Source organism: Mobula hypostoma, chromosome 17, assembly GCF_963921235.1.
Source record: "Mobula hypostoma chromosome 17, sMobHyp1.1, whole genome shotgun sequence".
NCBI lineage: Eukaryota > Metazoa > Chordata > Chondrichthyes > Myliobatiformes > Myliobatidae > Mobula > Mobula hypostoma.
In genome coordinates, this window is record NC_086113.1 from 669,535 (window position 1) to 691,773 (window position 22,239).

The window sequence follows — 22,239 nt, forward strand, 5'->3', positions numbered from 1 at the left end:
TAAATACAAAGAGATTCTGGATAAAAACTTGCTAGCCTCTGCCAGAAAGCTTAAACTGGGGAGGAAGGTCATCTTTCAGCACAGGACAATGACACAAAGGACACTGCTCGGGCAACCATCAAGAGCTTTCAAATGGAGAAACTTGATGCCATTGAGTGGCCCAGTCAGATTCCTGACCTTAATCCAATCAAACGTCTCTGGCAAGACCTCAGGATTGCTGTCCACGTCCTCCCCAACTAACCTAGCACAAGCTTGAGCAATTTTGCAAGGAGGAAAGCAAAGCAAAGCAAAAAACTACTAGCTGTAATAGCAATGGGAGATGGTTCAGCTAAGCGCTGAGCACAAAGAGGGTGAATAATTTTGAATTGCTGACATTTGAGTTTTTGGATTTTTATGATTTTCCCTGTTTTTTGGGGCTCTATTGTAAATCAAGGAGCATGTGATTCACAAATAAAAATCCTCAGTTAGATGATTACTACAAACAGGGATTTTGATCAGTTTATATTAACAAAAGGTTGGGGGGGGCTGAATATTTTTATCAGGCATTAGATCTACAATCTCCGTTAAAATCAGCAGCAAAGTAAACAGATAACTGAAATAATATATTTGCCAGCTAGTTCCAGCATTCATTGTTCAGGACTTTACTTCCTGAAAAAAAAACTTCAGAATTTGATATATATTGGCAATGATTGTTCTTGTTTAAAAAATCTGGTGTATAAAACTGAAAAGTTTTTTTAAAAATATATGTATGTGCGATAGTAAGATTTCACTGAAAATACTAAATTCTAAGCTCAAGGCAAACAAGTCACAAGGAGAAATAATTAATTTTCTTATATTAGCAGTTGAAAGGCACTATAAATGCAGTTTATGAAATTGTGCAAGAGTAAAGTTTTCAAAGTAACTTTCCGCATTTCTTTCACACGCCTGACGAAGCATCCAAATGTGATTTTCCTCTACTTGACATTTAGGTGACTGAAAAAAATAAGTGCGGTTTTCTTTAATACTTGCAAAACACAGATAGGAGTTAAATTCTTTTATTTCATACTGAGGCATTTGACAAGTGGGGCTGCATTGGGGGCACAGTATTCAGATGAACAAAAAGTGAGCCAAATTAATTTTTGCTGGTATCATTTCCACTTACAGAACTATCGTCAACTAAATGCCAGTTAATCCAAAATTACCAAGTGTCATTTATTTAATAGTGAAAATTAATGTGATCTATCCTAGTAACAATCTCACAATAATCCAGAAAATTAATGATACATCAGCAGCAAATCAGGCAATGTAAATGCAGCATGAAACAAAACCATGTAAAATCAATTTATCAAACATTACTCGCAAGAAAAACAACACAATTGGGCTCTGACCTTTCAGCCTCATGTCAATTCATTTAAGCTATTAAACGACCTTCTGTAGTTCAGTAATTTTATGTAAGAAAAACACTTGCTAACTCTACATGGAGAAGTCACTCTGCCAAAAGAATGAGAATTAATCCATTTTGCTAAAGCTACAACATAACTTTTCAGAACTTTTCATTAGTAATGAATATATGTAGGCAAAAAAACACACCAGACCATTTTTTAAATTGTCTAATCTGTACAAAAAAAATGATCTTTGGGAACAATTAACCTATCCTATGCAGAAATGCCTCTAATTCAAATGTATCTAAGAGGTAGATCAAAAATTGGTGAAGTAAATAGTTTTGCCAAGTTGTGCCCCTCTACTCCAGTGCAGCATGATTCCGATCATCTCATGCACAAAAATAAATCAAACAAAAAACGTTCAGAGGTAATAGCATGGTTCTGCTCGGACCACACAAACACACAGCAGTGTTTATGCACTAATATGCACTGCCTTCATTTAAAGCACTGAGGTAGATGGAAATTGGGTTTGCTCAGGAAACTGACTGGAGCATTTTAATGTTACCACAAGTTATTTTAGCTTATTCTGTTCAGACTATACATGCTGGGAGGGTGAGCAAGGTGTTTTCTGGCTTTAACATATTATTGCTATACTGTGTGTTTATAGAATGTGCATAAACCCTGCTGTATTTTGATTAAGCACAGGAAAGAGTTGAAACTGATCTTCTCCATGGCTTAGTGTAGTCCACTACAGCAGCTGCATATGTAAACTATCATTTAACAATTTCAGAATGATCAAACATTTGACTTTTTTTTTCTCTCCCCATTATGGTGATTTAAATGTGTGGTTCAATAAATTCAGAGTGCACTGTAGCAAAGTGTACCCACGCAGATCCAACAGCTCTACCAGTAAGTGAAGATGAAGCTTGCTCTTTGAACAGAATGGCCAAGTCCAAGTAGACTGTGTTATTATGCATCAAGATGCAGTGATGGTCAAAGGCACCAAGGGTCCATGCATTTAAAATTACCCAGTTATACTAAAAGCTAATCCATTGTTCAGACTCTTTCCCCAACCCCAGCCTCTTGCCATCACTTCCTTGTTTTGTTCCCAAAAGTACCATCAATCAAAAAATAGGAAATTAGCAGTTTCATCCTATCTTAAAAAGAAAAAAAAAATGGCATTGCTGCTATTAGTATATATTGGCATTATTCGGCGTCTCAAACATTCACAGAATTTTGATCAAATGATGGTGTTGTGGACCTCAGGAAAACTGAGGCTAATATCATTTATCAAATACTCCCATCAGCCAGCAGCTAGAAGCAACACGTGGACATCGGGGTTTCTGTGCTGCTCCTGGCTTTTAGCTGATCAAATTTTACTTTTTTATTAAAAAAATAAAATGCTTGACTATTACTTTTATAAAGTATACAAAATAAGCAGAAAAAAGGAACAATTGAGGTACTAAATGCCTGAGGTAGTTTAGTAAAATGCATAATCAATTCATGCCCTGGCCAACACCATTCAACACTTCCCTTAGGTTCTAATGGCAGTGTTCTAGTAATCTTTGTAAAATAATCCAATTTAAAAAAAAAACAATTTCACATGGTGGGACAGATGCCTTAATCTTGCCAATTCCCTTAAACCCCCTCCCCCACAAAAACTCCAGGATTTTAGACGATTGGAACTATAAGAGCAATGCCTTTTTGTAAATGATGAAAATTAGAAGAGAAAGCTTCATTAAACCCAACAGATTCAAACGTTTTGGGAAAGCTAACAAGGCAATATTAAGTTTTGAAATTAGAACAAAAGAAGGGAAGTGAAAGGGCCTTATTTAAAGCTGGGTTTCATAAGGTTTCTTCTTGAACGCCTAGAGAATACATTCACACAAAGACAGAATTCATAGGTCGCCTGGTCCTTGATAAATGTGACTGGGGAAGGTGTAACATATGCTTCTTTTATCAGCAACAGGTTTAACCGGCTGTGATTCCACAGTCTGTCTCTCTTTGGTCTGGCATCTGTCTCTGTGCTAGGTTGGAAATCCTGAACCGTTCACTTTCTCCGTGGTTGGGGCTGTCCACTCTGCGCAAGTTTCTGCTGCTGTTGTCTTTTTACTTGGGACAAAATTTCTTGAATTTTTCGCTGTGCAAGCTACAGGTGAGAAGAGATATCACATGAGTAAACTTGGTAAAGGGATTCCCTTAATCCAAGTACAATATGGAGATTGAATTTTCTCCCTCCAAAGAATGGCTAAAATCAAAAAGTCAACATCAAATACTAAATGTTTACTGTGAAGTTAAAAGCTAATAAAGCAATCTGGTCCTTGTATCTATAATTTTATACAGTTTTTTGAACTTTCCTACTCAGAAAAACCAAGATGCTTTAGACTGAAACACAAATCTTAGTTCTGCATGTTATAAAAATCATATAACAGAATAATTCCATCCTGGTAACACCAACTCTTATAACTAACCCATTAGTGCCAACCCAAATATCTCCACCATAGTATCGAAGTTTCAAACTCAAAGTATTTATCCAATTTTCTTTTGAAAATTATTAATATCTGTGCCATAACCATTGAAGGCAGTGTTTTCCAGATCAAAATCTCAACGTGTAAAAACAAATTCTCATCCCAAAGCCCTTTTACTAATCATGCATCTTCTGCTCACAAACTTTCTTGCTGGTGAACATTATTATTTCTTACTTATGCAAACTCTGATGCCCCCCTCAAATTTTCCCTCTTCAGCTTCTCTAGCCTCTCCGCAAAGCCACTGATAATAATCTGAGTTAAAAACACACAACTTGTAGTTTCCTATCCTCTAATATCCATGAACTAAACTTTTGCAGAAATTTTTAAAATGAGAAATTCAAATGAAGTCCTAAAATTTGAATAACAGTAGTTGACCAAATGCATGAATTTCAAAAAAGTTTGCAGAACATAAGGAAATGTCAGAAGGTGGACACCAAACTGACTGCTGCTTCTCTTCCCCATGGCACTCATTCCCCAAGGGAGGGCCACAATGCTACAAGTTTCACAGTTCCAATAACCAGGAAAATGAGTGAAAGTAGGAGACTGAGCACAATGGCAGGACAAAGATTGAAGGGCAAACATGTATGATCATGTATGACAGAACTGCTTATGCTTTGGGTCGATCCTTGTGCATGGGAGGGGGCTTTGGCATTCTAATGTTTTTACCGTCAAGCATTCTCCTTCTGTGGATGTCTGCGAAGGACAAGAATTTCAGGTTGCATATTGTATACATTCTCTGATATTAAATGGAACTATTAAACTACCTTTGGTAAAACATTCTAGTTCAGGACTGGGTGATGGTGGTGTCCCAGCTCAGCCCAATACGTTACTCATGTTGACTTGTGCCACTTTCAATCACCATGTGCAGGTTGATGGGAGCAGACAGTTTAAATAGTTCGGCACGGACTAGATGGACAAAACGGCCTGTTTCTGCGTTTTACTTTTCTATGACTATGATCTTTCCCTGATCAATAACCATGTGTGCACAATGCAACAGCCCTTTCTCGGCAGCTTCTCTGTAAATGGCGTTGCGTTACATTGGGAACGTGAAGTAAAAGCAATTGGCCTTGGGTTTCAATTTGTTGTTTTCACAGATCCCTGGAAGTTGTGATATTTTACAACTTGAAAGAACAGCACTGTGCAGCACAACATGAAGGGCCGAATGGCCGGCACTATGCTGTAAAGTTCTGTGTTCTATAACAATGTAATTAAAGCAGAAATGAGATCCCGAAACACCTTTGGGAAGACAGCCATGAGAGAAAATGGAACGAGCAAGGAAAATGATGAGGTGAAAAGCTGGCTTCCCATAGAATATGGGAGAGGAATACATCTCACATATTAAGGATTCCAGAAGAGGATCAATGAGTTACATTACAGCTGGCAACAACCATTTGATTCTGCCCACACTCCTATCCATTCTCCCAATTCCACCACTCATCTGTACACTAGCAGCCATTTCTGGAGTGCTCAATTAACCTGCCACAAACACATGTTTGGAGTGTACAACGAAACTCGCCCGGTTTTAGGGCAAACATGTCAACTACACACAGATAGCACACGAGGTCAGGACTTCTCCAGATCACTGAAGCCAAGAGGCAATACAAACAAGAGAAAATCTGCAGAGGCTCGAAATCCAAGTAACACACCAAATGTTAGTGGAACTCAGCAGGCCAGGCAACATCTATGGAAAAGAGTAAACAGTCGACTTTTCGGGCCGAAACCCTTCATCAGGACTGGAGAAAAAAGATGAGAAGTCAGAGTAAGAAGGTGGGGTGAGAGGAGGAAGAAATACAAGGTAGTATGTGATAAATGAAACCGGTGGGGGGAGGGATGAATTAAGGAGCTGGCAAGTCAATTGGTGAAAGAGATAAAGGGCTGGAGAAGGGGGAATCTGATAGGAGAGGACTGAAGGCCATGGAAGAATAGGGGTGGGGAGGAGCACCAGGGGGACGTGACGGGCAGGTAAGGAGATGACATGAGAGAGTGAAATGGGAATGGGAAAATAGTGAAGGGGGGAACACCATTAGCGGAAGTTCAAGAAAACGATGTTCATGCCATCAGGTTGGAGGCTACCCACATGGAAGACAAGGTGTTGCTCATCACAGCTGTCGAGAAGGCCATGGGCTGACATATAGGAATGGGAAGTAGAATTAAAATGGGTGGCCACAAGGAGATCTCATGTTTTCCAGCAGACAGAGTGTAGGTGCTCGGCAAAGCAGTCTCCCAATCTGTGTTGGGTCTCACTGATAAATAGGAGGTCACACCAGATACAGTGTATGACCCCAAAAGACTCTCAGGTGAAGTGTTGCGTCACCTGGAAGGACTGTTTGGGGCCCTGAATGGTAGTGAGGGAGGAGGTGTAGGGGCAGGAGGGAAATCAGTGGATAAAACATGCTGGCGACGTGGAGGAAGGAAGATGAATGGACAAGGGAGTCACGTAGGGAGTGATCACTGTGGAAAGGAGAAATTGAAGAGGAAAAGATGTGCTTGGTGGTGGGATCCCATTGGAGATGGCGGAAGTTACAGAGAATTAAGTGCTGGACACGAAGGCTGGTGGGATGATAGGTGAGGACAAGAGAACCCTATCCCTGCTGGGGTGGCGGGAGGACGGGGTGAGGGCAGACGCATGCAAAATTCTAAAATTAATTTGAAATCAACCTTGTGGCAAAGCTGAGGGTTTCTTACTTTGGTCACACGCTGAAGTTGGGATATATCCACTTGGAAATCAAATTTGTATCTGTTATCACCAATGATCACAAAAATGTTCAAGGAAATGATCTAACAGATAAAATATTGAACAGAGAGCAATATATCCCAGCAGAACCATCAACTACTATGTTACACCCCTTGTGGAAATACAAATCAAGAAATTAATCATGGAAATAAAAATTTTACCTGACTTGCAAAGAAATGACCAGTTATTTTTACAATGACCTGATCATTTTCATCTGGCATTTGATCCCGAGGAACGACCACTTCTGCACTTGTGAGATTCTGCAGTTCATTTACCTTTCAGAAACACAGAAAACTTTACTCCCACTTATTCATTCCTGATCCAACTTTAAAAACGCTAGGTAAGTCCAGTTTTTAAAGCACACTGAAGCTCTGTGGCTGGCTCAGTTCGGCATGACAACATTTAAGTTGTGCCCTTACCCAAAATGTTGAGCTAGATAATGTTTATAGATAAAATAACTTACAACAGTGCTTAAAATTTGATGTAGCAGCTTGATTTACAGGATTTGAATACAAATGGCTTTCACATCAAAAATAGAAGACAAATGTTATGTAATTACTCAATTGTCACTATTGACACAAGAGCATTGAATATTGAAAGAGGAAAGATTATGAACACAACATTATCACAGCTGAAAATGTGGGAATCAGCACCATAACTGGAACCAGAAACTTAAGAGGATGACAGTTTTTAAAAATTGTCTTCAGATCTCCTTAAGGACTCCAAATGAAGGATCCCCAACAAGTACTGAAAACAACTCTAGGCCTTCTAATGAGGAGATGAGGGAGAAGGCAAGGAACAGTATTTGAAATGAAACATTTAAAGTAAAAATTGCACAATTACAGACAATACATGAACAAAAGAAGAAAGGAGAAGCTTCCAAATATAAATTTAAGCAGAAAAAAAACAAGCAGAGAACATCAATTTTGCAAAGTGGCAAAGAGATCTAACCCAGACTACAAACGAATTAGCTTCAGCATTTGAGATAATGTTTTACTCTATTTCAAGACATGTGATAATAATAAATCAATTACCAACGTGTTGGAATCTTCTTAACAAAGAAACGAGTCAGAGATGGTATGAGATTGTGCCAACAATTAAAGGCCATTCTATTCAGAAGTGCCAGTGTAGCTGCAGTGCCATCGCCAACACACACTTCATGCTGAGGTACCACACTGGTACAACTGGACTTACCAATAGGCCCAGGATTTGTTAATGTACTGAAGTATGGGGTCAACTCATCTCACATGACCCCCATTACTTGACAGGGTTGCAAATCTTCACCAAAATGGAAGCTTTAGTAATGTACTTTCTTGTACATTCAGTGGCTGCTTGATTATTGAAACCTGTTCGATACTGCAATGATCTAATTAGAGAATCATATGGCAGCCACTCAATGCATAAAAACATGCAGACAAGGTCAACATGTTGAATACATTCAATTGTTGTTCAGACCAAACACTGGAATGGGGAAGAAATGTGATGCGAGCGACTTTGACCATGGAATGAATGTTAGATAGGGTCATTTATTTGAGCTTCTCAGAAACTGCTGATCTTCTACAGTCTCTAGTTTACAGAGAATGGTGCAAAACAAAGAAAAACATCCAGCAAGCAGCAATTCTGTGGGCAAAGACACCTTGTTAGTGAGAGAGGTCAGAGAATGGCCAAACTGACAGGAAGGCAACAGTAACTTAAATAACCACGTTACAATCGTAGAACAGCACAAGGTGCCTAATAAAGTGGCCACTAAGTGTGTGTTAAAATTTACACAAGTTTTTTTTTAATCCAACATAAATGCAATAATTTATTATCTTGACACTAAGACAGTGGAAAAGGCCTTTTGAGGTCATTAATTGTCAGGAGGGCTTGAAGAGGAAACTTGGGAAAGGGGAATTCAGTTTGGTCTTCTTGTCTACAGCCCGGCACCGTCATCAATCAGGGATCCTTTGACTGCCGCTCAAAGCCAACCCAATAAAATCAGTAATATTCAGCAGAGATTTCTAATGGGGAGGGGGAAAATGTGACAAGCTGGGAGCTGTAGTTTTGGTATCTGCAGATGATTAAAAAAAAATTTGGTATGATGTGAAACAGATCATATGGTCCCATCCAAGTATGCACAGTGAGTGGGTAAATGATGCACCCTGATTTATGTCGAAGGTCACAAGGTGGATTTACATTACAGCCCAACACACACAGAGTAATAGCCCAGCACTCACCGTTTTACCTCCTTTGCCAATAACTCTACCAGCAGCATGGGATGGCACTTTAATATGGGTCTCTAATTTCACCTCTTCTTTGGGTCCAAAGAAGTTCTCTTCTTTGAGTTTACTATAAATTCTTCCTTGCGCCTAAATAAAAAAACACATGGTAAAAGCCCCCATCCAAAATCTGAGCTTGCTTTCTTACTCTAACAGCTAAATAACTTTACTGAAAACTGAGGCTGGATGCAGGTATTGTTCTATCAGTCCCCAATTCAATAATCAAAATGCCCAGATTTAGCAAAATGATCACAACTTTAGGTCTCATTTCAAGTTTAATGCAGGCCTGAATTTGTAGAAAACTTCATTTGTACTGTTGCAACCTTTATATTGAAGCACAATTTTCAGGAAAATAAAGGTCATTCCTGCATCCCAATCAATGGCGGGAGCACCGCACAGCGAGGAGGTTTCAGCAGGTTGGTGATGCTTGTTTAAAAGGAGAGCTTCGTGGGTGTTCAGTGTTACTCCGGCAGCCCAAATCAGTGGCAGGAGTAGCGCACAGAGGAGTAAATAAAAGTACATAAGGGACAAGCAGAGTGGCCATTGTTGAACCCGAACCCGAGGGGGAACCAATATTCTCATGGGCATGTTCTTTTGTCTTTTCAAATCTTTTTATTATTATTATTATCCAAAATTAACAAGAGTACATTGAAGTAAGCAACACTTACAATGTCTCAAGAAAAAAAAAACATGATTTTAAAGATTGAAAAAATTTTGGTGATTTAAAAAAAACCCCTACTAAGCAAGCAAAAGTGGGGGGAAAAAACCCATTAGGTGTTCAACCCCGGAGCCATGCATCATACAAAAAGCTTCTAAAGATAAACATCAAATCGCCAGCAAGAAAAAAAATGTACCTAAAATTTACAATTAGATTGTGGAGGAAATCTATTAATTAACTCAAACGAGCAAATGAACCCCATCTTTTCTCAAAATCAAACATAGGTTCAAAGGTTCAACTTCTAATTTTCTCCAAACTAAGACATAGTATCACTTGGGAGAATCACTGTGACAAAGTGGGAGCCGATGTATCCTTCCACTTCAACAAAATGGCCCTCCTAGCTTTCATGTAACAAATGCAATAACATGTTGGTCAGACACAGAGCTACCACGGATACTCATGGGCATGTTTGTTAGAGCAGCTGGGCAGGGTTTAAGCTAACTTGACAGGGGAGTGCGAACCAGAGCGAAGTAACTCTGGATAGGACATATGGTAAAAAAAACCAAAGACAGCGTGCAGTCAGACTGTCAGGAAGGGCAGACAGATGAGAGGACAAAACTGCAGCAGGCAGGGTGAGTATCAGTGCATTAGGGATGCAGAATCAAAAAGGGTAGCAAATACAGTACTCATTGTTATATCTCAATTCACGGTGTTTAAGAACTAACGTGGATGACCTTGTTGCATTGTTACAGATTGTGGGTGTAATGTTGTGGCCAAAACTGAATCGTAGCTGAAGGATGGTTCTAGTTGGGAGCTGAACGTCCAAGGATACACACTGTATCAGAAAGATAGGAAGGTAGGCAGATGGGATGGCGTGGGTTCAGTTAAGAAACTACAAGGATAAAAGGACCCTGATGGCAGTTATGTATAGGTGTCCCAACAATGACTGGGATGTAGACCGCAGGTTACAATGGGAAACAGAAAAGGAGTGTCAAAAGGGCAATGTTATGATCGTCGTGGGACATTTTAACATGCAGGTAGATTGGGAAAAGCAAGTTGTTAAAGAGTGTCTATGAATGGGTTTTTAGAGCAGTTTGTCATTGACCTACTAGGGGATCAGCTATTCTGGATTGGGTGTTACGTAATGAACTGGAGGCATTTGGGGAGCTTAAGGAAATAAACCCTTAGGAGGCAGTGATCACAATATGATTGAGTTCAACTTGAAATTTGATAGGGAGAAAAGTGAAGTCTGATGTAGCCGAACTTACAGTGGTACGAGAGGGGAGTAGATCAAAGTAAATTGGAAGGAGATGCTGGCAGAACAGCAAAGGTGTGAGTTTCTGGGAAAAACAGTACAACTGTGGCAGACAAGGGTAGACAAAGCTAATGTAAAAGCAAAAGAGAAGGCATACAACAAAGCAAAAAAAAGTGGGAAGGCAGAGGAGTGTGAAGCTTTTAAAAACCTACAGAAAGTAACCAAAAGAATCATTAGGAGGGAGTAGATGAAATATAAAAGCAAGCTAGCAAACATTATCAAGGACGATAGAAAAAGGTGTTTTCAAATACATAAAAAAGATGCAAGTGGATATAGGACTGCTAGAAAATAAGGCCAGGGAAATAACTCTGGGGGCAAGGAGATGGCAGTGAACTAAATGAGTATTTTGCATCAGTCTTCACTATGGAAAACACTAGCAGTGTGCCAGGTGTTGAAGAGTATGAGGGAAGAGAAGTGGGTGCAGTTATTATTACAAAGGAGAAAGTACTCAAAAAGCTGAAAGGCCTAAAGGTGAAAGTCACCTGGACCAGATGAACTGCATTCTAGGGTTCTGAAAGAGGTAGTGGTGGAGACTGTGGAGGCATCAGTAAAGATCTTTCAAGAATCATTGGAACCTGACATGGTTCCAGAGGACTGGAAAATTACAAATGTCACTCCACTTTTTAAGAAAAGAGAGAGGCAGCAGAAAGGAAATTATAGACCAATTAGCCTGACCTCAGTGGTTGGGAATATGTTGGAGTCAATTGTTAAGGATGAGGTTATGGAGTACTTGGTGACACAGGACAAGATAGGATAAAGTCAGCATGATTTCCTTAAGGCAAAATCTTGCCTGATGAATCTGTTGGAATTCTTTGATGACATTACATGTAGGATACATAAAGGGGATGAAGCGAATATTTGGATTTTCAGAAGGCCTTTGACAAGATGCCACCTGAGGCTACTTACCAAGTTAAGAGCCAGTGGTATTACAGGAAAATTACTAGCATAGTTAGAATATTGTCTGATTGGTAGGAGACAGCAAGTGGGAATAAAAGGATCTTTTTCTGGTTTGCTGCCAGTGACTACTGGTGTTCCGCAGGGGTTGGTGTTGGGACCACATCTTTTTATGATGTATATCAATGACTTAGATGATGGACAGGATGGCTTTGTTGCGAAGTTTGCAGATGATATGAAGATTGTTGGAGGGGCAGGTAGTGTTGAGGAAACAGGAAGGCTGCAGAAGGACTTAGATTAGGAGAACAGGCTAGAGAGTGGCAAATGAAATACAATGTTGGAAAATGCATGGTCGTGCATTTAGTAGAAATAAATGTGCAGACGATCTTCTAATCCAAAAATCTGAGCTGCTAAAGGACTTTGGAGTCCTTGTGAAGAACACCCTGAAGGTCAGCTTGCAACTTGAGTTGTTGGTGAGGAAGGCAGCTTCAGGATAGAAGGGTGTCCATTTAAAACAGAGATGTGGTGATACTGCTTTAACCAGAGTGGTGAATTTGTGGAATAAGACCATAAGATTTAGGAACAAAAGTAGGCCATTCGGCCCTTCGAGTCTGCTCTGCCATTCAATCATGGGCTGATCCACTTCATCCAGTCATCCCCACTCCACTGCTTTCATCCCATAACCTTTGATGCTCTGGCTAATCAAGAACCTATCTATCTCTGCCTTAAATATACCCAATGACTTGGCCTCCACAGCTGCTCGTGGCAACAAATTCCACAGATTTACCACACTCTGACTAAAGTAATTTCTCCGCATCTCAGTTCTAAAAGGATGTCCTTCAAACCTGAAGTCATGCCCTCTTGTCCTAGAATCCCCTACCATGGGAAATAACTTTGCCATATCTCATCTGTTCAGGCCTTTTAACATTCGGAATGTTTCTATGAGATCCCCCCTCATTCTCCTGAATTCAAAGGAATACAGCCCAAGAGCTGCCAGACGTTCCTCATATGGTAAACTTCTCATTCCTGGAATCATTCTCATGAATCTTCTCCGAACTCTCTCCAATGTCAGTATATCCTTTTTAAAATAAGGAGCCCAAAACTGCACACAATACTCCAAGTGTGGTCTCATGAGTGCCTTATAGAGCCTCAACATCACATCCCGGTTCTTATATTCCATATCTCTAGAAATGAATGCCAATATTGCATTCACCTTCTTCACAACCGACTCAACCTGCAGGTTAACCTTTAGGGTATCCTGCACAAGGACTCTCAAGTCCCTTTACATCTCTGCATTTTGAATTCTCTCCCCATCTAAATAATAGTCTGCCCGTTTACTCCTTCCACCAAAGTGCATGGCCATACACTTTCCAACATTGTATTTCATTAGCCACTTCTTTGCCTATTCCCCTAAACTACCCAAGTCTCTCTGCAGGCTCTGTTTCCTCAACACTACCCACTCTTCCACCTATCTTTGTATCATTGGCAAATTTAGCCAAAAAGCTCTTAATACCGTAGTACAAATCATTGACATACATCGTAAAAAATAACATTCCCAACACCGACCCCAGTGGAACTCCACTGGTAACCGACAGCCACCAGAATAGGATCCCTTTATTCCCACTCTCCATTTTCTGCTGACCAGCCCAATGCTCCACCCATGCTACTAACTTCCCTGTAATTCCATGGGCTCTTATCTTGTTAAGCAGCCTCATGTGTGGCACCTTGTCAAAGGCCTTCTGAAAATCCAAGTACACCACATCTACTGCATCTCCTTTGTCTACCTTGCTTGTAATTTCCTCAAAGAATTGCAGTAGGTTTATCAGGCAGGATTTTCCTTTCAGGAAACCATGCTGGCTTCGGCCTATCTTGTCATGTGCCTCCTGGTACTCTGTAATCTCATCCCTAACAATTGATTCCAACAACTTCCCAACTACTGATGTCAGGCCAACAGGTCTATAGTTTCCTTTCTGCTGCCTCCCATCCTTCTTAAATAGCGGAGTAACATTTGCAATTTTCCAGTCATCTGGTACAATACCAGAATCTATCGATTCTTGAAAGATCAGTGTTAACGCCTCTGCAATCTCTCCAGCTACTTCCTTCAGAACCTGAGGGTGCATTCCAACAGATCCAGGAGATTTATCTACCCTCAGACCATTAAGCTTCCTGAGCACCTTCTCAGTTGTAATTTTCACTGCACCAACCTCACTTCCCTGACACTCTTGAATATCCGGTATACTGCAGACGTCTTCCAGTGTGAAGACTGATGTAAAGTATGCATTCAGTTCCTCTGCCACCTCTGCATCTCTCATTACCACACCTCCAGCATCATTTTGTATTGGTCCTATATCTACCCTTGACTCTCTTTTACCCTTAAGACACTAAAAGCTTTGTTAAGTATATACTTTGATATTAGTCGCCAGCCTCCTCTCATAATTCATCTTTTCCTTCTGAATGACCTTCTTAGTTTCCTTCTGCAAGTTTTTAAAAGCTTCCCAATCCTCTATCTTCCCACTAGCTCTGGCTTCATTGTATGCCCTCTCTTTTGCTTTTACTTTGGCTCTGACTTCAATTGTCAGCCACGGTAGTGTCCTTCTTCCCTTCGAAAATTTCTTCTTATTTGGAATATATCTGTCTTGCACTTCCCTCATTTTTCACAGAAATTCTAGCCATTCATGCTCTGCTGTCCTTCCTGCAAATGTCCCTTTCCAGTCAATTTCGGCCAGTTCCCCTCTCATGCCATTGTAATTTCCTTTATACCACTGAAATACCGACACGTTAGATTTTATTTTTTCCCTCTCAAATTTCAAAGTGAACTCGATCATATTGTGATCTCTGTTTCCTTAGGGTTCCTTAACCTTAAGCTCTCTTATCACCTCTGAATCATTGCACAACATCCAATCCAGCACAGCCGATCCCCTAGTGGGCTCAACAACAAGCTGTTCTAAAAATCCATCCCTTAGACATTCTACAAATTCTCTCTCTTGAGGTTCAGTACTACCCTGGTTCTCCCAATCCGCTTTCATGTTAAAATCCCCAATGATCATCATGACATTGCCTTTCTGATATGCCTTTTCTATCTCCTGCTGTAATTTATAATCCACACCCTGGCTGCTGTTTGGAAGCCTGTATACAACTGCCACCAGGGTCCTTTTACCCTTGCCATTTCTTAACTCAACCCATAGAGACTCAACACCTTCTAATCCCATGTAATCTCTTTCCAATGATATAATATTATTTCTTATACACAGAGCCACACCACCCCCTCTGCCAACTAACCTATCTTTCCGATACACTGTATATCCCTGGACGTTCAGCTCCCAATGGCAGCCATCATTTAGCCAAGTTTCAGAGACGGCCAGAACATCATAGAAACATAGAAAACCTATAGCACAATACAGGCCCTTCAGCCCACAAAGTTGTGCCGAACATGTCCCTAGCTTAGAAATTACTAGAGTTACCCATAGCCCTCTATTTTTCTAAGCTCCATGTACCGATCCAAAAGTCTCTTAAAAGACCCTATTGTATCCGCCTCCACCACCATTGCTGGCAGCCCATTCCATGCACTCACCACTCTCTGAGTAAAAATCTTACCCCTGACATCTCCTCTGTATCTACTCCCAAGCACCTTAAACCTGTGCCCTCTTGTGGCAGCCATTTCAGTCCTGGGAAAAAGCCTCTGACTATCCACACGATCAATGCCTCTCATCATCTTATACATAGATCCTCCATTTTATTTCTTATGCAATGTGCATTCAAATACAACACTCTCAGTCCAGTATCTGTTGCTTTCTGTTTTAACTGCACCACTATTGCCCTGTAACTCATACCACTGGCTTTGATTAAGCCTCATCTCCTGCCTGTTCTTTCCATCATCTCTGCTGCACGCCATCTTTGCTTTATTTCTTTCTTCCCTTTCCTCAGCCCTGTCACTCCTATTCCCACCTCCCTGCCAAATCAGTTTAAGTCCTCCCTAACAGCTCTATTAAATATGCCCGCTAGGATATTGGACCCCTTTGGGTTCAAGTGTAACCCGTCCTTCTTGTACAGGTCGTACCTCCCCCAAGAAGACGCCCCAATGATCCAGGAATCTGAAGCCCTGCCCCCTATACCAGTCTCTCAGCCACACATTAATACATCTGATCATGCTATTCTTGCACTCGTTAGCACATGGCACAGACAGCAATCCTGAGATTACTACCCTGGACGTCCTGTTCTTCCTACCTAACTCCCTGAATTCAGAATGGCAAGCAGTGACTAGTGGGGTACCGTAAGGCTCAGTGCTGGGGCCCCAGTTGTTTACAATATATATTAATGACTTGGATGAGGGAATTAAATGCAGCATCTCCAAGTTTGCCGATGACACGAAGCTGGGCGGCAGTGTTAGCTGTGAGGAGGATGCTAAGAGGATGCACGGTGACTTGGATAGGTTGGGTGAGTGGGCAAATTCATGGCAGATGCAATTTAATGTGGATAAATGTGAAGTTATCCACTTTGGTGGCAAAAATAGGAAAACAGATTATTATTTGAATGGTGGCTGATTAGGAAAAGGGGAGGTGCAACGAGACCTGGGTGTCATTATACACCAGTCATTGAAAGTGGGCATGCAGGTACAGCAGGCGGTGAAAAAGGCGAATGGTATGTTGGCATTTATAGCGAGAGGATTCGAGTACAGGAGCAGGGAGGTACTACTGCAGTTGTACAAGGCCTTGGTGAGACCACTCCTGGAGTATTGTGTGCAGTTCTGGTCCCCTAATCTGAGGAAAGACATCCTTGCCATAGAGGGAGTACAAAGAAGGTTCACCAGATTGATTCCTGGGATGGCAGGACTTTCATATGAAGAAAGACTGGATGAACTGGGCTTGTACTCGTTGGAATTTAGAAGATTGAGGGGGGATCTGATTGAAACGTATAAAATCCTAAAGGGATTGGACAGGCTAGATGCAGGAAGATTGTTCCCGATGTTGGGGAAGTCCAGAACAAGGGGTCACAGTTTGAGGATAAAGGGGAAGCCTTTTAGGATCGAGATTAGGAAAAACTTCTTCACACAGAGAGTGGTGAATCTGTGGAATTCTCTGCCACAGGAAACAGTTGAGGCCAGTTCATTGGCTATATTTAAGAGGGAGTTAGATATGGCCCTTGTGGGTACGGGGATCAGGGGGTATGGAGGGAAGGCTGGTGCAGGGTTCTGAGTTGGATGATCAGCCATGATCATAATAAATGGCGGTGCAGGCTCGAAGGGCCGAATGGCCTACTCCTGCACCTATTTTCTATGTTTCTAATTCTCTCTTCAGGACCTCCTCCCTTTTTCTACCCATGTCATTGGTACCAACGTGTACCAAGACTTCTGGCTGGTCACCCTCTCCCTTCAGAATACTCTGCACCTGATCTGAGACATCCTGTACCCTGGCACCTGGGAGGCAACACACCATGCGGGTATCTCTATCAGGCTGACAGAACCTCCTGTCTGTTCTCCTCACTATCGAATCCCCTATGACCATGGCATTCCTCATCTTCCTCTTTCCCTTCTGCACCAGGGAACCAGGCTCAGTGCCAGACACCTGATCGCCGTGGTCATCTCCCTCAACAGCATCCAAAACAAGATAACAATTACTGAGGGGGATGGCCACAGGGGTGCTCTCTACCATCTGAGCTCTTTCCCTCGCTTCCCTGACTGTCTCCCACTCATCTGACTCCTGCAGCCTTGGGGTGACTAATTCCCTGTAGCTCCTCTCTATCACTGTGAGACGTGGACACTCACCAAGACTATACAAAAGTCTCTAGATGGTTGCTATACATGAATGCTCCGGATGGCTCTTGACGTGAGTTGGCAACAGCACATGACGAACATTGAGCTCTCTAACAACCTACTGATGCTCTCCACTAAAATTGAGGCGAGAAGACTGCAACTAGCGGGGCACTGTCTACGCCACCCCGAGCTACCTGCCAGCCTAGTCATCATATGGGAGCCCAAGCACGGGAGGATGAACCCTGGGCGCCCTCCCAAGACTATGGTCAACACGTTCCTAGAAGACAGCGGCACGGCTAATGTAGATGAACTGAACACACTGATGAGGGAGGGGGAGAAGTGGAGAGTCCGTCATCGTGCCCGACGCCGGCCCCCTAGGCCTGAGTCGACATAGTAGTAGTAGTCCTGTTCACTCTCCCTAATAAGCTGTAAGACATTGAGCCACAGCTCCAGATCCCTAACACTAATGTGTTACCACCAGTAGCTCTGTTGGGTATAATTAAGGCAGAGATCGATAGGATCTTGATTGGACATGGCATCAAAGGTTACAGGGAGTGAGGCTGAGGAAGGGAAGAAAGGATCAACCTTGATTGAATGGCAATGGGCCAACTGGCCTAATTCTGCTCCTATGTCTTATGGGTCAATAAATGCTATTAGATGCACCAGGTTATCACTGGCTGAGATTTCACCACTGTAGGGTGGCACTCAGGGAATAAAACTGAACAGTGATTTGTCATTAACATTAGCCCCCCTCCCCCCGATAAAATCAGTGGTGAGTTGAAGGGTGCTAAATTAACACCACAAATTGCCACAGCTAGTTTGAGCATTTGATAATGACTCCAGAACAACTTAGATGATTGTAGTATTCAAATGGATAGCAATTTATATAAACGATAACACTTACATAATTTATTCCAAAAGCATAATCCAATACGATGAGATGGATTCTTGACCTCACCATTATGATCTTGCACCTGATTGTCTGTCTGCTCTGTACTTTATCACTGTAACTTTATTCTGCATTCTGTTGTTTTACCTTGTTCTACCTCAGTGCACTGTGGCAATGATCCAATGTGTATGAACAGCATACAAGACAAGCTTTTTCCACTCTATCTTGTCAATGATTAGTCTTTAGTTTATGCACCAATAATAGATCTGAAGATGTGTGGCTTGGGACTAGAGGCAGTTCAGAAGTTGTGCATGGAAGAAACCTTACTTCATGCCAATTTACACAATCTCTCTGATCACTCACCTTAAATTGAGCTTCAGGCTGCCCTGTAATAATCACCATCCGTTGTTTCGCATCAGGACCTTCTGCAGGAGCGATCTGCAATACAACATGCATCAGTACCAGAAATGCCTTGTAAGGAAAGAATGGTGGTGTAGAAAACTATAACAGCAAGCATTTCATGGCAACTCTGTATACCATGAGCTCATACACATCACAATTAAACCTTAATTTCATCATATCAACTTTCTGCGACACAATCCAAACCCAAGATGCTTCACTAAAATGGTATCAAACAACACGAAATTCAGAAAATAATTTATATAATTGACCAAATGTTGGGGTAAAGAATCAGCTGAGGAACACGTTGAAAGGTGGGATAGTTTCCGTACTGATGACCTGGGAGGCTAAGGCAGGACCATCAGTAAATTCCAAAGGATCTGCATGATCACAGAGCTGGGGGAGATTACAAGAGATCCGAGAATCAGAAACTGATTTATTATACTTGCTGTATACCTCAAAATTCATTGTTTTGCAGTAGCAGTACAGTGCAAAACCAAATTATAAATTACTAAAATAAAACCAATTGCATGGCCAAAAAGCTTAATTTTGGTTTCATCAGACCATAGAATCTACAAGGGGTGATTGATAAGTTCATGGCCTAAGGTAGAAAGAGTCAATTTTTAAAAACCTAGCACATTTATTTTACAACATAGTCCCCTCCTACATGTACACACTTAGTCCAGCAGTCGTGGAGGATACGGATCCCTTCTTAGCAGAAGTGGTCCACAGCAGCGGTGATTGATAAGTTAGTGGCCTAAGATAGAAGGAGATGAGGAGAAATTTCAAACTTCCAGCATTATCACTCAAAGAGTTGAACTGCATATGCATGCAACGAGAGCGTCTTAGAACTCCAAGTGGTCCACAGCAGGGGTGACTGATAAGTTCATGGCCTAAGGTAGAAGGAGATGAGTTATACAGCTCTCGTTCCATGCACATGCAGTTCAACATTTTGAGTGATAATGCAGAAAGTTTGAAGTTTCTCCTCATCGCCTTCTACTTTAGGCCACAAACTTATCAATCACCCCTGCTGTGGACCACTTTCTGGGGGTCCAAGACGCCGACTTCTACAAAGAAGGGATCCGTATGCTCCACGACCACTGGACTAAGTGTGTAAATGTAGGAAAAATAAATGTGCTAGGTTTTTTAAAATCGACTCCTTCTACCTTAGGCCACGAATTTGTCAATCACCCCTCGTACTTCCAGCTGACTTCAGAGTCTCTCACATGCCTCTGGGAAACTCTAGCTGAGATTTCATGTGGGCTTTTCAACACTGGCTTTTCTCTTTGCCACTCTCCCATAAAGCAGTGACTGGTGAAGCACCCAGGCAACAGATGTATTCACTGTCTCTCCATTTCAGTCACTGAAGCTTGTAACTCCTCCAGAGTTGTCATAGATCTCTTGGTGACTTCCCTCACTAGTCCCCTTCTTGCATGGTCTCCCAGTGTTTCAGGACAGTCTGCTCTTGGCAAATCTACAGCGGTGCCATATTCTTTCCATTTCTAGATGATTGACTTAACTGTCTTCCAAAAGATATTCAGTGACTTGAAAATTTGCTTCTATCCATCTACTGACTTGTGCTTTTCAATAACCTTTTCACAGAGTCGCTTGGAGTGTTCCTGTGTTTACATGGTGTAGTTTTTGCCAGGATACTGACTCACCAGTAGTTGGACCTTCCAAATACAGGTGTATTTTACTACAATCAATTGAAACACCTTGACTGCACACAGATCTCCATTTAACTAATTATGTGACTTCTAAAACCAATTGGCTGCACCAGTGATGATTTGATGTGTCATATTAAGGGGGAGACACGCAGGGGGAAGTTAAGAGCGTGTGTGTGTGTGTGTGTGTATTTTTGTGTATATAAAAAATATAAATATAAGACACACAAACTCACAGCCAGAAAGCTACAGCTCAGAAACAGGCCACTCGGCCCACCTAGTTTGTGCCAAACCATTTGGATAAACGGGGCAGCACTGTAAGGATCATGTTTTTAATTTCTCAAGTACCTTCAAAACCATGCTACCCTAGTTGCTGGGAGAAAAGCTTCATTCAGTGCAGGTTAGCACCTCCATTGTATTCTGCATAATGGCTACCTGACTGGCAGACCACAGTTTGTGCAGCTTCAGAGCTGTGTGTCAGACATGGCTATAAGTAGCACAGGGGCCCCACAGGGAACTGTATTGGCCCCCTTCCTGTTTACCCTGTATACCTCGGACTTTAGATACAACAGAGCCATGTCATCTGCAGAAATTATCTGATAACTCATCAATAGTTGAGGGCGAGAGATGAATACAGGCCCTGGTGCAGGATGTTATCAAATGGTGCAAGCCAAATCATCTGCAGCTCAATATCAGTAAGACGAAGGAGATGGCGATGGACTTCAGGGAGACTAAGCCTGTATTGTTCACTGTTACTCCTGATGGTGAGGACATGGATGTGGTGAGGATCTACAAGTACATGGGGGTGCACCTAGATGACAGATGAGCGGAGCTCCAGCACTGTGACTATGTACAAGAAGGGCCAGAGTCACCTCTACTTCCTGAGGAGACTGAGATCCTTTGGAGTTTGCAGGCCTCTCCTTCACATGTTCTACCGGTCTGTTGTTGCCAGTACAATCTTCTATGTGGTGGTGTGCTGGAGCAATGGTGTCAACACAGGTGATGCCAACAGGCTTAATAAACTGATTGGAAAGGCTGGCTCTGTTATAGGAGTCAAACTGGACACTGGAGGCTGTGATAGAACAAAGGACCCTATGGAAAATCCTGGCAATTCTGGACAATATTTCTCTTCCTCTGTATGCCACCTTGGCCGAACAAAGAAGCAATTTCAGTGATAGACTAAGACAACTGAACTGCTCCAAAGAGCACTATTTGAGGTTATTCTTATCCTCAGCCATTAGGCTCTATAATGAGTCAACCAAGAACCAGTGAAGTAATGACCCCCCCCCCCCGTTAGACATTTTGAGGTAACTTTTTTCCCCCATTCTCTCATCCTTCTCTTCCAATATTTGCATATTTGTATATCTGTGCACTTGTAATGCTACTGTGACACTGCAATTTCCTTCCGAATCAATAAAGTATTTTTCTATCTGTCATGCCTAAATATCATAATGTCATGCCAGAATACTGAGCTGCTAGTCCTGCCCCTCCTGAAACTAAGTCTCACTAATGGCTACAATTTCATAATTCCAGGTGCGGATCCATGCCCTGAGCTCATCTACATTTCTTAGTTACTGTAATTCAGTTTTTATAGTGTATTGCAATGTACTGCTGCCACACAATATACGCCAATGACATTAAACCTCATTCTGATTCTGAGATGGTGGTTAGTGAAGAGCTAGAGCCATCAGGGAACGGGTGAGGGGGCAGGAGGGACCTACTGTTGGTTACATCAGGGAACGGGTGAGGGGGCAGAAGGGACCTACTGTTGGTTACATCAGGGAACAGAG

At 41.8% G+C, this 22,239-nt stretch overlaps 1 protein-coding gene across 1 annotated transcript in view; it reads right to left on the minus strand.

The window, feature by feature from the left end:
- Positions 1-1,026: 1,026 nt before the first annotated feature.
- The window catches only part of igf2bp3 (insulin-like growth factor 2 mRNA binding protein 3), a 178,252-nt gene continuing 157,039 nt past the window's right edge, over positions 1,027-22,239 (minus strand). The window contains exons 12-15 of the mRNA XM_063069409.1: positions 18,750-18,824; positions 8,840-8,971; positions 6,785-6,898; positions 1,027-3,510 (exon numbers count right to left, since the gene is read on the minus strand). Coding sequence (XP_062925479.1) covers positions 3,412-3,510; positions 6,785-6,898; positions 8,840-8,971; positions 18,750-18,824 — 420 coding nt within the window. The 3' untranslated portion in view covers positions 1,027-3,411. The remainder of the gene's footprint in view (positions 3,511-6,784; positions 6,899-8,839; positions 8,972-18,749; positions 18,825-22,239) is intronic.